We start from the raw sequence: 16,160 nt of genomic DNA, 5'->3' as shown, positions 1-16,160 counted from the left end.
ACAAGTGTCCCCGGTCATGTTACTCTCATGAACGTTCTGGCTGTGGTTTAGGTTTAGGTGTGGGAGTTATGCCCAATGTGTATACGTCTCATAATTAGCACCTCCGATGTGTGTTCAGAGCTGCACATCTGAAAAGGCTGCTCCTGAGACTAAGGGGGACAGAGCACATCCACAAGACTCAGTGTACTGCTGCCGGCCTCAGTAAACAAAACACTATTAGTGTAGTCTCCAGTGTTTATTGTTAGGCGCAGGTCACAAACGAAATGTGGGGGGGAGGGGACATTTAGCTGGTATGCACAAAATGTGTTATGAAAGGAAGTATCCACTGAAACTTTTTTAGTAATCACAATTTCCGTTGAATTGTGAGAGTGTTGCTCGGGAGGTGTCGGGAATCATACTTACAGCTGATTTCTTTCCACAGACAAAGACATCATCTATATTTGTCCTTTCAATGGAGCAGTAAAAGGGAAAGTGTTCATTACAAATTACAGACTTTTCTTCAGGAGTATTGAAGTGGTAAGTCCTCTTTTACAACAAAATTGTTAGTATTTCGAACTGTGTTCTGCTGACCTAGCGTGATTGCTGAGGGTGTGATTTTGGAGACTCTTTCCACTTCTGTGCCGTGTGCACACTGCAGGATTATTTGCTGTTGTGGGTAAGGAGACCTCTAATCATAGCGATCATTTCTTACTGCTGACACCCTGTTAATGTTGTGTTTGGGTATTTAAGGTTATAAATAGTTAAAGTAATATGACTTTAGTTAAGTAGAGTTAAAATAATGATTTGCACTGGGTTGCATGGTGGTGCAGTGATTAGCATGGCTGCCTTGTGGTGCAGGAATCCTGGGGTTTCGTTGCTGGGGTGGGGTTTGTATGTTCTCCCTCTGTTTCCCTGGGTCTCCTCCATGTGCTCTAGTTTACTCCCACTGTCCAAAGACATACTAGTAGGTTAATTGGTCTCTGGGAAAACTGGCCCTGCTGCAGGCATGTGTATGTTTATATCTGTGTGTGCTCCGCCATGGAATAATATCTCATCCAGAATGTATCCTGTCGAGCACCCGGTGCTTTCTGGGATATGCTCTGGGACAACGTGACCCTGAATTGTATAAGCGGTTATGGAAGGGATGGGATTAATTTGCACTTGATTGGTTAAAGTTACAGATTATGTGCTATACAGAAACACATACTGTCTCCGAACCAAACGAAATGTGGTATATAGTTGTAAAATTCAAAATTGACTCGGATGCAGTCAAGGGTAGTAAAAAAAGATCCTGAGAAGATGATTTTCAGTGTTGTGTGGAAATCTCTTGGTTGCACCATCTGGACCCTTATTTCAGCTTCCCACAGGACTTGAAGCAGCACCCCAAAGAGGAAAGTGGGGACTGTGTAGCTTGGGGACATGCTCTGTTGTAGAGGAGAAACTACTGACCACCATTCTGGTCAGAGCCTCTTCACTTTGCTCTCCTGCTGTTTACAGAATACCAGCTGCTGGGACAGTGTCTTCAGGTCTCTTTCCTAGTACAAAGTGTAAAAACAATTGTAATACCCTCTGGCATAAAGCTTTTTTCCCTTGTTTTATTAATTCCATATTCCTTGGTCCTTTGAGAAAATTGACACCTTAGGGCACTTATGTTTCATTTGATACTGCCTTTCTTATCTGTACCAATAACAAAGCCATTGTTCTCACCAGAAAATAATTTTTAAAATGGCAGTAAATGGCAAATCCCACATCAGAAGCCCTTTCTTCTTAACAGTGTGACAACATTTGGTTTGGTAGTAGCTTATGGGAGTTTCTGAATCCTTTACCTTGACTGTAAATGCTCTGGAAGGATATCTGAGCTCTCTAATAAAGGATATGTGAAGCTCCTGTATTATGTCAAAATAGACTGTGCTTCAGGCATAATTTTTTCTTTGGTGGTCGTTGTGTAATCTACAGTGTTATTGTAGCTTCATCAGTTTTACCACTAATGGAGACATTCAGTTTGATGTCTGCAGGATAAAGCTTTTGCTCAGAGTGGACCTGATAGCCTGAAGATTAATAACCTGGCAGTTATGAAACCCATTTCAAAATTACTGGGCATTAAGCAGGAAAAATCTACTGTATGAGTCTGCCTTCAGTAGTGCTTTCAGTATAATTGCCAAATCTGTTCATTCTCTAGTTATCAAAATAAGCTGTCACAGTAGTGCTGCACCACATTGCTAATAATGTAGTTGTGGAGTTGGATTGATTGGAATTCTGCAGTTTCCCCTTCTGTTTTGTGTTTTCACATTTGATGCTGAAATTCACAAGGTTGGCAAGTCAATGGGTCTGAGGATTTTGAATACTTGTAGCAGGTACCCTCATGTTCTTTGCTGTTCAGGACTAAAAAGGTTCAATTCTTTTATCCTGTCAGAGCAGGTCATTCTGTTGTACCTAAAAATGTATCTGGTTGATCTCTTCTGGACTGATTCCAAAGCAGCAATATCTTTATTGTAACATAGGGAAAACTGTAAGCAGTATTCAGCATGGGGTCTTGCTAGTGTTTTTCTAAGGAGATGCCACCACCTGTCTTCTGATATTTTCCAAAGACGTCATTGAAACAAAAGAGGAAAGAAGAAACCTAAAATTAGGATTTTAGGAATTTTTGGATTTAAACATCATGGGATTTTCAGTAGGAATTTATTGATATGTGTTTCTTTTTTAGTCAGATGAAGGAATTTGCAGGATTACTAAGCCCAGTACTTTTTCTTCCTGGGGGGCGGGTTACTGAATAAATAACCAAAAGCAAAGAGCCTCAGGTGTTTGTTTTCAGAAGTGAGGACCTTGTCTTCCTCCATTAAAACATATCCATTGAACATTGCTGGTAAAGACCTAGACTTTAAATAAGATTTCACTCAAAATGCTTGGAATTTAACATCCTTTAAGACATGGAAAAGGCTTAGATATGTTAATCATAGGGCCCAAATCAGCATTTCAGCAATCCCTTGAAAAAAGCTATTGGCCAAAATATTGCATTTTACCCAGTTTATAACTGAGTTAGTGGTTGTTAGGAGTCATTTAACATCGAACAGTTGCCCGCTTGACCCATGAGAGGCTGACCAGGCGCAGGCTCAATTAAATAGTTCTATTTTAGGCGTTCTGAGGCTTAGAATCAGTCTACTTTCTGAAGTTGCTTGGGTATTTACTTCAGCCCTGGCTCCCTGACGTCTCTGAAGTCCAGCAACGTGTGCACAGGCTGAGAGTGTTGGCTCAAGCCATTGCCCTCTTGTTCTGGCAGTAGTGCAGAGAGAGTAGTGCCTTACTGCACTGTGTCCTTAATTCCACACTTCTTTTGTTGACTGTGACATCAGGACCCCCCGGTGACTCTTGACGTGCCTCTCGGAGCCATCAGCCGCGTGGAGAAGATGGGAGGCGCATCCAGCAGAGGTGAAAACTCCTATGGCCTGGACATCACCTGCAAGGTGCAGACCCAATTTATTTTTTGCCGCTCTCCCTGGATGTAGGATATCCAAGTCATTGCTGAATACTTGGTGTCTAACACTGAATTGTAAATGAATAAGGTTTCCACCAGGTCTTCTTTCCAGCCTTTGAGTTCAGAGATACAGAATGAGTTGAGTTTAGTCAGCGGTAGGCCTGAAACCGGCTGTGATCAAGTACTGGTAGGGTGATACAGTTGTGAAAAGGTTTGTGAACCATCGGAATTCTCTGGATTTTTGCATGAATAGCTCCTAAAATATGACTTAGACAGAGATCAGATCACAATAATAAATAAAGACAGTCTTTTTTTAACAAACAACACACACAACATTTTACATTGCCTTATCTTTATTGAACAACTAGTTTAAACGATCGAGGTCTTTGATGGAAAACGTATGTGAACCTCTAGGATAATGACATCTGGAAAACAAGGTAATTGGAGTCAGGTATTTGCATCAATGAGTCAGAAGTTCCAATCAATTCAGGTGTGGATTTGACCTGCCCTGCCGTATAAAAAAAATCACACAATTTTGGTTATCTGCTCTTCACAACAGAATTCTGTTAAAGTGCAATATGACACGATCAAAAGAGATTTCAGAGGACCTCAGAAGAAGAGTTGTTGAAGCACATCAAAGGATTTCTAAAGACTTGGGCCATCAGTCTGCAGTCAGGCAGGTAGTTTACAAATGGAAGAAATTCAGCACCCTTGCTACTCTCCCTAGGAGTGGACATCCTACAAAGATCAATGCAAGGTCATGCCGTACAATCCTCAAACAGGTGACAAAGAACCCTAGGGTGACAGCTAAGGGTCTTGCAGGATCTCTTTCACTTGATAACATCTGTGTTCATGGGTCTACCATAAGAAAAACACTGAACAAGAGTGGTGTTCATGGGAGGTTACCACAGAGGAAACCACTACTCTTCAAAAAAAAAAAAACATTGCTGCCCATTTCAAGTTTGCTAAAGACCACCTGAATGGAACAGTGTTCTGTGGACAGATGAGACAGAAGTTGAACTTTTTGGTAAATGTAAACAGTGTTATGTTTGGAGAAAACAAAACACTGCATAGCAACACCAAAACCTCATCCCAACTGTGAAACATGGTGGAGGGAGTATAATGGTGTGGGGCTGCTTTGTTTCCTCAGGGCCTGGACGGCTTGCAATCATTGAGGGATCAATGAATTCCAAGTTGTGTCAGGAAATTCTACAGCAGAATGTCAAGGTGTCTGTCTGTGATCTAATACTCAAAAAAAGTTAGGTCATGCAACATGACAATGATCCAAAACACAGGAGTAAATCGACAACAGAGTGGCTCAGACAGAAGAAATTCCATATTTTGGAATGGCCAAGTAAGAGTCTTGACCTGAGTCCCATTTAAATGCTGTGGCGTGATCTGAAGCAGGCCCAAATGGGCCAAAATACCTCCTAACTGCTGCACAGGTCTGATCAGCAGTTACAGAAAGCGTTCAGTTGAGGTTACTGCCAATAAAGGAGGTTCCCATAGTTACTAAACATAAGGGTTCACATACTTTTTCCATCAATGACCTTGATTGTTTAAACCATTTGTTCAGTAAAGATATGGCAATGTAAAAGGTTGTGTGTGTTGTTTGTTAAATAAGACTGTCCTTTTTATTATTATGACTGGGATGAAGATCAGATCACATTTCAGGAGCCATTCATGCAGAAATCCAGATAATTCCAGAGGGTTCACAAACATTTTCTCACAACTGTATGTTGAAATGCAGGGCTCTAAACATCCTCTTATTTTAAAGGCTCTTTAAAATATACTGGTTTAAGTTCCTTTGCTTGATGGTGAGGGTTAATAATGAAGACATCCTGCAGTGCACAGTGTGCTTCCGAGAAGCTAGAAGCTGCCATTCACAGAACCTAATTATACACTTTGCGAATGTTACATGCCAGTACTATATTGCAGTGGTTCTTACAGCTTGTCTAAAATAGAATCTGAGTGATGTTACTCTTTCAAGCCTGTGTGGAACTTTTAGTGTCTGTTCTGTGTGTGTATGTATTTAAGGACATGAGGAACCTGAGATTTGCCCTGAAACAAGAAGGACACAGCAGAAGAGACATATTTGAAATCCTTTTCCGATACGCCTTCCCCCTCTCTCATGGTCTGGTGAGTTTTTCCACACAAGATATTGGCAGAGAGCACCAACTTCCAAAAATCAGAGTTCTGATTGTAGGAAGCTCCCACGATGTGGAGCATCACAGTCTTATGTTGAGAGTGGTGTTCCTGCCCCAGTGAGATTTCTTTATAGGGGACATCTTGAATGAGACACTACACTACACTGTTTGACTTGCAGAATTGGTTAGAGAAGACTTGATGGTGACTTACTTGAGAAAAGCTGCTTAACCTATCTCTGCCATTTGCCCTTTTGTTTTACAGATATTATTTGCGTTTCTAAGCCAGGAGAAGTTTCCGGAAAATGGCTGGAATGTTTACAATCCTATGCAGGAGTATCGCCGGCAGGTGAGCATGTACCGTTCTCTTTAAAAGATTTTTATTCTGAATTGTGCTACACATGATATTCTGTCCTTGGGTTCTGCTGTCTGTGGAGAGCAACAGCCTGAGATCTTTCACACTGTACTAGACTCCCACAGGAAGATTCTGTTGGAGATTCCTGTCTTGTGGCTTAGAAGAAATCCAAGTCACATTTAACCCTCATGGTGGAGGCTTCATGTCATTCTTGAGTGCTTTATAGTGAATCTAGAAAGCATCGCCTTCTGTCAGAAAGGTGCTTGTTCCTGTTGAAGGTCACAGAAGCCCAGAGCCCATCCCAGAGGGACAGAGCACAAGGCAGGATTACACCCTTAGATGAAAACAGGTCCATCTTAGGAATCGGAGAGGCCTTTCAGTCAAAATTCTTTAAAGGGTTAAAAGCAATTTTCTTTTTGTTTCTGTAATATAACAGGGATTACCCAACAAAACATGGAGGATAACCTTTCTGAACAATAATTATGAGCTGTGTGACACATACCCCACGATCCTTGTTGTGCCTTACACCGCCTCAGACGAGGACCTACGAAAAGTGGCCGTGTTTCGATCCAGGAATCGGATACCGGTAAGTGTTTCACCCCTACTGGGATTTCCTTCCTTCCTCTCTTGGTGATTGCAGGATATCTTCATTCTGCTTCTGGCCTCAAGCTTAAATTTCCCAAGATTGTCCTCTCTTCATGTTGTTGGGTACATACAGGTATAAGCAACATATCATCACAGATTGACTAATGTTACAAATGGGCGTTATGCCTATTGTTTATCTGTTATAGCAACTTCACACTCTGCTGCCTGAGCACTTAGATATACACTTCCCTTTGTGTCCAGTAGGTTACAGATACAGTAAAACCTCGGTGTTCATCGGGGTTATAGGTATCTTGATGCCTCAGTGAATGGTGAATTTGTGACCGCAGGACTTAAAACCAGCATTTCGGTAGTAACATTTTATTGTAACTTATCTTTTTCAGAAAAAGTGGCAGTATTTATTGGTAGTACATACCTTTAATGAAAATGAATGCAGTAAATCTAAAACAGTTTTCACCCAGTAATTCAATTCTTGCCTGTTTCAAAGAAATAAGATCACTGTTATATCATCAAGGCTTACCACGTATTTGATATTTTTATCATTCTTAGTAGGGTGCATTCTCTTTAATTTTTAAGTTTTCATTACTATTCAAAAGTAGCATTACTGTACTGTAATAATTTACTACTTGCTTGTTATTACTTTGCTGCAAACTGAGAGTGTGATAACTAAGGGGACCACCGAGGGTTTTTTTATTTAATATTCCTTAAGCAGCATTACACTCACATACAGGTCAGTGCACAATGCTTTCCTGACAGGAAGTGAATAACTTAAGCATAACCCATGATGCTCTTCTAAATAAACATTAACTCTTTGTTAACCAAGCTTTGGCTTGACTACAGAGGCCAATGCAGGTCAGGAGACGTGGATCTGTGAGTTGAAGATGCGCAACTGTGCCCACGTTTACTCTCTTATTGCGCAGCTTGCGAATAGGCAATGTCGGTCCACAATTTGGCATGGAAAAATCAAATCAAATGTAGAACCTGCAGAGAGCGAGGTTTTACTGTATCCCTTTCGCCGACGTGTGCGGTACAGGATGCCTCCTCCCTTTGTGAGTGCCGTCAAGCCCCGTGCTGCTGTGCCCTGCAGGTCCTGTCCTGGATTCACCCGGAGAACCAGGCGGTGATCATGCGCTGCAGCCAGCCCCTAGTGGGCATGAGCGGCAAGCGCAACAAGGACGACGAGCGCTACCTGGACACCATCCGAGAGGCCAACGGGCAGACCAGCAAGCTGACCATCTTCGACGCCAGGCCCAACGTCAACGCCGTGGCCAACAAGGTGAAGGCTGGACCCCAGCCTCGGGGGGTGGGGGGAAGAGTACCCAGAGGTTTTATATTCTTGGTATTCCTCCAGGCATAAACCTCGGGTTTAGTCATAAACATAGAAGAATAAAATTGAGCGATTGAGATAACTTGACTTCTGTGCTGTGTATACAGTAGCATCATGTGCTGTGTATGGCATAAGGTCATACATGGCTTTAACTACAATAGGCTCCTTCCCAACACAGGCTTTGTTGCTGTTATGAAACGCTCACCATTTAAAAAGCTCAATTTGTGTGAGCTTATGTTGACACCTCTCAATTGTGATCTCTGCCTGACATGCAGAGCGGGCAGCTTGTCAAACTTTAATAATTAGCTCCTTTTCTGTGACAAATACTTTTTATGTCTTGTATAGCAATAGAGTTAGATAAGCTGAGGTCGTGTTTCAACCTATTAAAATCCCTGGAATCACATTTTTTCACCTGTAAAAAATAACAATGGAGTAAAGAAAAACAATATATTTTTTTTAAATAATTTAAAATTGCTGACAGAATCTCTGATTTCTGATTTTGCCCATGTAGACCAGGTACAAGACCCTAAAGCAATGTCGCCATTCCACATACACTGAGTCTGACAGTTTCCTCACTTTTCTTTATTGTTAGAATTGTACTGTAGATTTATTTTTGCCAAACAACAGGCAGACAGCACTATTACTTAGTCCTATTAGTCCTTCACTTCAAATTTTTCTTCTAAGCTCATCGTGGATCTAGATCGCTTAGTAGCACTGGTCTCTTTGTCTTTTCTCACACCCTTGGAGCTATATTAATAGAAATTTCTGGATTAATGGAAATCGACTGATATAGTCATTAAGTATTATGGATGATGTTTTAACATGTAGCTTCTAAGAAAGTATTACGCAGACTAAATAATCCCTAGGGACGTTTTTTTTGTTTCCTCTGTTACTGTGGATATTTTCTACCAGTTTTCGATTTTTAAGACATGACTGATCCATGTTCTGCTTCAGGCACGTCTGTCAAGTTGGGTTAGTGGTGCACTTCAGTGAAACTTTGTTTCTAGAGTTATAGGTAAGCTCTATATCTGAAAACGTTTGTACTCGTCACTGATCATCGGCCGTATTCAAGCAGTGGTCATCCCTTGTCTGGGGTTAAGCCCTGCCTGGGAGAGCAGTCATTGGGCTCTGCTCTTAGGGGCGTTGTCAAGACTCTGGGATTGAGGCTGGCTGTCTTGTGTGTGACAGGCCACCGGAGGAGGGTACGAAGGAGACGACGCCTATCAGAATGCCGAGCTGGTCTTCCTGGACATCCACAACATCCATGTCATGAGGGAGTCCTTGAAGAAGCTGAAGGACATTGTCTATCCCAACGTGGAGGAGTCCCACTGGCTCTCCAGCCTAGAATCCACGCACTGGCTGGAGCACATCAAGGTACGTCCCCGGTTACAGTAAGAGAGTGTTGGGACGCCTGTGTGGGTCATGTGTCTGGGTTTCCCCAGGCGATGGTGCACAATTGGCCAAGTACCTCTGTGGGGAGGTTGGTATTAGTTGGCCAGGGCTCTCTCATCTCTCAGCAAGCACAGCGCCCCCCTGCACCCTCCCAGGCCTTACGGGCATCCTGGTGAGGGATAAGTTAGCTGAATCTTTTTTACGGGACTATGCTGTCTGTCCCATGTTAAAGGTAGAGTGGCTTGAGGGTGGACTGGTCAGAGGAGTCAGCCTGCACATCCCTGTGTGCGATCACAGGGTTCGTAGCTTTCAGGACAGACTTGAAAAACACACGATTGGCTATTAAAAAATCGATATTAAAAAAAGGGTATTTTGATGATTATAAATTAAAAATAAGACTGTTGCCTATTGAGTATTGCAGTGGAACTCCATTGATAAACCGTTGTGATAGTTCTTCTTCATGGAATACAGGTAGCTATCAGTTATTGGCCGCAACACTAATACTAATGCTCTTCACAGTAACAACACTGGATTCTGCCAACTTGGCAGAAAGTATTTCTGTCGCAGACGTTTCCCGCCTCCAGTTAAATCAAGTGCAGTGTGTCTGCTTATACTGTACCTTAAAGGGAGAGGACAGGATACAATTACAAAAAAAAGAGAGAGGGTTAGGTAGTACTTTTAAACAGTGTTAAATGGTAAAAGCAGTGTTCAACAGATTCGACAGAACATAATCACCTGAAAACACCATCTTGAGACATAAATGTCTGAAGAGCAGTAGTAGATAAAGGACAAGCACAGTGGAACATGCTGGACAGTTGTTTTGCAGCTGTTGCTTCACCAGTATGCATTTAGTTTCATCAGAGATGTTTTGTGAACTGCTCAGAAAGCAACTTCTACTTTTTAGAGATTTGTACAAATTCTGTGCCAAACATTTTTTATAATATTAAAAAGTGCTGTGACTGGTGAGTATGTGTAAGTGTATGGACCGGATTCATCATCATGATGTTATGTTATGTTGTCAAGTCTGTAAAACGGCTTCAGGGCCTGTGATTTCAGTTAAACAGCAATAACTATTAAGATACAGTACCATCCTCTCTAACTGTCCAACACAAGAGGTGTTCCTGGGGGTGTTATCGCTGTATCATTTGTAAATTGAATGATGTAAGCCCTTGAACTGTAACTAACGTGTTAAAACTGCTGTTTTCTTGTATTCAGGCACTTAAGTTAACACGACAAAACATAAAAGGTCATTGTGTTGTTTATGCAGAATTTGTCATTGCTCATGCTTTTGTGCCTCTGGGGGATGGGGAGACTTTTTGTTTAACACAGTTACTCTAAGTTAATTACCTGAGTGTATGTTTTTCCATATTAAATTATTTTACTCTTGAAACAAACGTGACCTCAAATTGCTTTAATGAAAACAGGAGAGAAGACTTTGCCAGCGTTGCCAACTCTGTAACCTTGGTAAGAAAAGGTGATGATTATTAAATTACATTTTTTCAGTATGTGGATTCAACTGGAGTGATAATACATCATGCTGTCACTCTTTAACAGGTGGCAAATGGATTGTGAATTAAGAGCCCAGATGTGTTGGAGAGTAAACAGAGATTAGAAGGACAATTTAACAGAAGCCCTCAAGATTAAAAAAACAAGTATTTCTTTAAGGTGTTTTGTCTGCAATACAAACTTCAGAAAGGGGAATGCCTAGGTTTGACAGTGTTAAATGGTTACAGAATCACAGTTGGTTGTCGAGGCATAACATAAGCAGGCCTGGAGGAATAAACTGCTTGAATGAAAACTCCATTTTTATTATTCCTATTTTTTGGAAAAGCCAGTTACTTTTCAGCCCAGCACACCACAGCCTCCTCAGTGGAAAGACTGCATGTACCCACTCTGAGTACTGGTGCATATTGCACCGAGGTCCTGAATCTCTGTGGTCATTAAAAATCCCAGGGCGTTTCTCAAAAGAGTAGGGTTGTAACCCCGGCGTCCTGGCCAAATTTCCCATTGGCCCTTACCAATCATGCCTCCTAATAATCCCCCTCTATGAATTGGCTTCATTACTCTGCTCTCACCCCCACTGATAGCTGCTGTGTGGTGAGTGTTCTGGTGCACTATGGCTGCTGTTGCATCATCCAGGTGGGGCTGCACATTGGTGGTGGTGGTGGAGGGGAGTCCCCATTACCTGTAAAGTGCTTTGAGTGGAGTGTCCAGAAAAGTGCTATATAAGTGTAAGCAATTATTATTATTATTATTATTATTATTATTATTATTATTATTATTATTATTATTATTGCTGAAGTAGTTCCTTACATCTGCACCTGATCTGCTGTGCAGCAGAACTGCTGCCTGTCACCCAGGTGGGGCAGCACATCAGTTGAGGATGCACTTTCTATTATATTCCATATTTCTGTATGTGAAGTGCTTTGAGATCCTTTGTGACACAAAGCACCAAATTTATTGCTTTATTTCACCAGGTAAGTAATTTGAGAAGACAATTACAAGGACAACCTGGAGAACCATTACACAACAGCATACTAACTAGAGCAATCTGAGTGAAGGACTTTAAGCAGTGTCCCACCTGGGATGTGAACCCATAAACACCAGCATTTAACCGAGTCCAGAGCCTTGACCATCACATTGTCGTCATCGTCGTCATTATCATCATCAAGCCACATACTACTTATCTGTGTGCCGACACCAGTACTGCTCCTCTTCAGGCAGAAGCTGACACAGCCTTTGCTGAGAAATCACAACAGCCAATCCAGGAATTATCAGCAGGGCTCAGCCATTTGTAAGCTTCCCCAACTGAAGTTAGGGACTTCCCCCACTGCTGCCAGTCCCAGTAAAAACCCCCATCCTGATCTTTTTTCCGTACGTGTTGCTTCAGATGTTTTGGTTTTACAACTATGTGATATTTTGTTCTCCTTCCCCCCCTCCCCCCACAGTTATTAAAATCAAACGGTTTCAAAATGAATGTCGCTTCTGTTTCTGTCAGACCCTGCCATATTTAGACGAGCAGCTGTGACAGGGATAATATGTATAACACAACACTATGCACAAAGTGGAGCAGACGCTGTCCCAGCTAGTGGCGTCTGGTAGTTTAGCCTCCTGTGGCATGCAAGATCTTGTGCTGAGACTCAAGAGAGAACTGTAGTTGTATTAGTGGGGGGGAAATGGGGACTGCGGTGCCGGGTGTGGGGATGCTTGTTTTAAATATGGTGGATCTCTTGTCTCCACAGTTAGTCCTGGCTGGTGCTATCCAGGTGGCAGATAAGATTTCGTCTGGGAACTCCGTGGTGGTGCACTGCAGCGATGGGTGGGACCGCACAGCCCAGCTCACCTCCCTGGCCATGCTGATGCTGGACAGCTTCTACAGGACTCTGACCGGCTTTCAAGTGCTGGTCCAGAAGGAGTGGATCAGCTTCGGTCACAAGTTCAGTTCTGTAAGGAATTCCCCAGAGCAGCTTTATTTTTTCGTTTTCGGGTCCCTCTTTAACCACATACAAAGCTTAAAGCAGTGCTCCCCTCCTTGTATCAATTGGCAGTGACCTGCACATCTACGAGAAAATTTACTGTCACACTTCTTAGGGAACTGCACATATAAGAAATATTAAAATATTCCACGTACGAAACCACACATCTAAGAGAGAATGAGCTATTAAGATTATTAAGTTGCAGGTCAGGTCCACTGTGTGCCAGCCTCCAACAGTGTTTTATGGGCTGAAATCTTGAGACAAGAATTTGGAATTGACTTTTATACCCATCTAAAAGATTAAAAACCGTCATGTCTGGAATTCTCAGCATGAACCCAGTTATAAATTTCACCTTTATTGCTCTAATGGGTAGGTGCTGGTCTGGAGAATCACATTTGGAGCAGCATAATTATCGAGAAAGAGGATAGTCTTATTAAGTCTTACTTCTGCTATTACAGTACGCATTGTTCATTTAGTGTGTAACATTTCAGACCTTAGTTCTATGTACAAAAATAAACCAACTGCCTTAATTGTTCTTGTTTTGTAACGATTCGATAAAGTTTGAGCAAAATCCCTGAACCATCTTAAACAAATACTTTTTTTCAGAAAACATTTCGGAGGTTTATTAGGACTTGGTCTCTGTTTCATTGATGAAAATCTGCCCGTTTGTAAGCTGATTTATCTGAAATGTGCTGAGGCCGCTGTTTGTTTTCTTTCTAGAGAATCGGTCATGGTGACAAGAACCACGCAGATGCAGACAGGTCTCCGATTCTGCTCCAGTTTATCGACTGTGTATGGCAGATGACCAAGCAGGTAAACCATTTAAACCAGAAGGCACTGCTTTACTCAAAAGGCAGTGGGTGTCTGGAACAAGCTTGCCAAATCCTTTTCTCAGATTCCCTGAGATCTTTCAAGAAACAAAGAGATGAGATTATGTGGTTGATAATATTCTGCCAAGAAACCATTTAAGATGTACTTTAATACTTCTATCAAACTTAACATCACAATCAAATCCAGTGATATTATATTCTCTTGTGTTATTTACTTTTTATTCTTTTCACTAATGTATCTTCTGTGCAGCAGGTGTCACTGTAGATGAGAATTTGGTCTCATTTGATGTATCTAGTTAAAGAGTGATTCGAGATCAGATATAAAGATGATCAGGGAATATCTGCATGGTTACATTATCTTACAAGGTAATGTACAAGAACTAGGAGGGCTGTTGTCTTTTGTATTGCTCTTCATAGTTTATGGAGCTGGAAACTTCAAAGTTGCTACTACCACACACTATACTGTACGTAAGAAGTTTTCTTAACTCACAAGGCACCTACCCCAAAAAAGTCCAGCTGAACTTTATTTTCCATTTAAGCCTGTAACCTTGATTAGCCAGCCCTATAAACACAGCTGGTTAGTGTTATTGCAGTCACCACTGTGAGCAAGTGGAATACAGTGCTGAGGACACCTGTCCCTGAGGGGACGGCCCTTATTGGTTGTTGCTAGGCAGGGCTGCATTGTTGTTTTGGCACATTAGAAGCAGTAGCTGAAAAAAACAACGACTGAACATTGTCATTACTAAAGCTTTTTTAAAGCATTAGAAAAACTGGCTTGCTTTTGCTATTGTTAAATATAAACTGCGTATAGCTGCTTTGGACCTGTTCCATAAAGCTAAATACTATTGTTCTTGGCAGGGCTGGACTTTTGAAAACCATGCCATTTTCTCGTTTGTGTCAGTTTCCCACAGCTTTCGAGTTCAACGAGCAGTTCCTGATCACCATTCTAGACCACCTTTACAGCTGTCGATTTGGAACGTTCTTGTACAACTGTGAAAGTGCAAGAGATGCCAATGTAAGAACAAGTCATACGGGACTGGGTGTGGGTCAGAATGTTCAAGTAGTAATTGGTACGTTTCCTATAGAATAGGTGAGGTACAGTAGGTGAGTCTACTGATGGATGGAGCACAAGAACATTCAATGGTTTACTCAGGGGGCCAGTGTGTTAGTGGCACAGCCAGGACGTGAACCAGGAACCTCCTGGTAATAAGATTTTTGCTGGTTTCTTTTTCATGCAAAGGGTGATATGATCATCTAAGCAATATACCATGGTAAAGACATTGACTTGTCAATAATTTTGTATCAGAGCAAAGCACTTATAAGTACAAACAGCTCTTGTTTCCTGTCTTGTTTGAAATGTCAGTAGGTTCTCCTACTGTTCTCCAATTTAAGCAGCTGATGTGCTTCTTTTGCAGGAAGTGAAAACGAAGACGGTCTCTCTGTGGTCTATGATCAATAGTGACAAGTCGAAGTACTTGAATCCCTTCTACACAATGGAGTGCAACCGGGTTCTATATCCTGTAGCCAGTATGCGCCATCTAGAGTTGTGGGTGTCTTACTACATCCGGTGGAATCCACGAATAAGACAGCAGGTAGGATAACCGTAGCAATAGACATTGGGTTGTTCTTTCAGCTTTGGAATTGGTTGGCATTTATTTTAACAGCCTCCAATTATGAACCAGCCGGGTGTTATTTATTTTCAGTCACCTTTACAATCCTCACAGCAGCACAGGTGTGAGAGCAAGGTGCACGCAGTAATCATAATCATCGACTTTTGTTTTATATAGCTCCTTTGACTTAAAGGACTTGACACAAGTAAAAACAGTATTTAAAAAAATCTCTACAAATCATAAAAGCATAGAAAACAATGAAACCTGGAACAGAAAAGTCCATTTTCAGTTTTTTGATGAAAGTGCCAAATGTGCCAGTGCCTCTGTCTTTTTGGAAAATCGTTCTACAAGTTAGCTTACAGCATTTTTACCTGAGCCATCTCTGGAGTCTTACCCTTTTCTTAAAACTGACCTGGAAAATTGGGCTACACAGCGTGGTTTCAGAGACATTCTAGTATAACAGAATACTGTCATTTGTTCTTCATTTTGCATCTTAACCCTTATCTACATCCTCTGTCACTAACTACAACTCTGATGAATCAGTGAATAGTTTCCAAGATTTTTGTTCATACAGTACGTATTCATTAAGACAAGTATGTTTCAAAGTTCTGAGGAACTCATGACCATCTAGTAATATTCAGATTGAAATCTTAAAAATCTTCCAAGACTTTTGACAGAATAACACTAGTGGGCTACTGCAGTATCAACAGGGATACACAGAAAACATAAGAGGAAACTGTCTATGTGGAGGGCATTAAAATTTGAAAGCAGGAAGCACTATCTTCCACACAGGACTGTGGGGGTCTGAAACAAGCTACCCAGCCATGTTGTTGAAGCCCGTAGAAAAAAAAAAGCACAGAAGTGAGTTCAGCATAGAAAATAGTTATTCATTAAATACTGCAGGACAGATAAGACAGGCAATGAATTCAAAACAAATGCCACTAGCCTATAATCTTTCAAGTAATTAAGCAA

At 41.5% G+C, this 16,160-nt stretch overlaps 1 protein-coding gene across 3 annotated transcripts in view; it reads left to right on the top strand.

The window, feature by feature from the left end:
- The window catches only part of mtm1 (myotubularin 1), a 34,708-nt gene that overhangs the window by 14,487 nt on the left and 4,061 nt on the right, over positions 1-16,160 (top strand). For all 3 annotated transcript variants that reach the window (XM_015351456.2, XM_015351455.2, XM_006632737.3), the window contains 11 exons: positions 422-516; positions 3,330-3,440; positions 5,489-5,590; positions 5,861-5,944; positions 6,387-6,536; positions 7,641-7,829; positions 9,069-9,254; positions 12,515-12,718; positions 13,469-13,561; positions 14,480-14,593; positions 14,994-15,170. In XM_015351456.2, the coding sequence (XP_015206942.1) occupies positions 422-516; positions 3,330-3,440; positions 5,489-5,590; positions 5,861-5,944; positions 6,387-6,536; positions 7,641-7,829; positions 9,069-9,254; positions 12,515-12,718; positions 13,469-13,561; positions 14,480-14,593; positions 14,994-15,170 (1,505 nt within the window). The remainder of the gene's footprint in view (positions 1-421; positions 517-3,329; positions 3,441-5,488; positions 5,591-5,860; positions 5,945-6,386; positions 6,537-7,640; positions 7,830-9,068; positions 9,255-12,514; positions 12,719-13,468; positions 13,562-14,479; positions 14,594-14,993; positions 15,171-16,160) is intronic.

This window comes from Lepisosteus oculatus, chromosome 8, assembly GCF_040954835.1.
Source record: "Lepisosteus oculatus isolate fLepOcu1 chromosome 8, fLepOcu1.hap2, whole genome shotgun sequence".
Classification (NCBI taxonomy): domain Eukaryota; kingdom Metazoa; phylum Chordata; class Actinopteri; order Semionotiformes; family Lepisosteidae; genus Lepisosteus; species Lepisosteus oculatus.
Note: the sequence above shows the minus strand (reverse complement) of the source record. Positions and strands in the feature narration are given on the sequence as shown.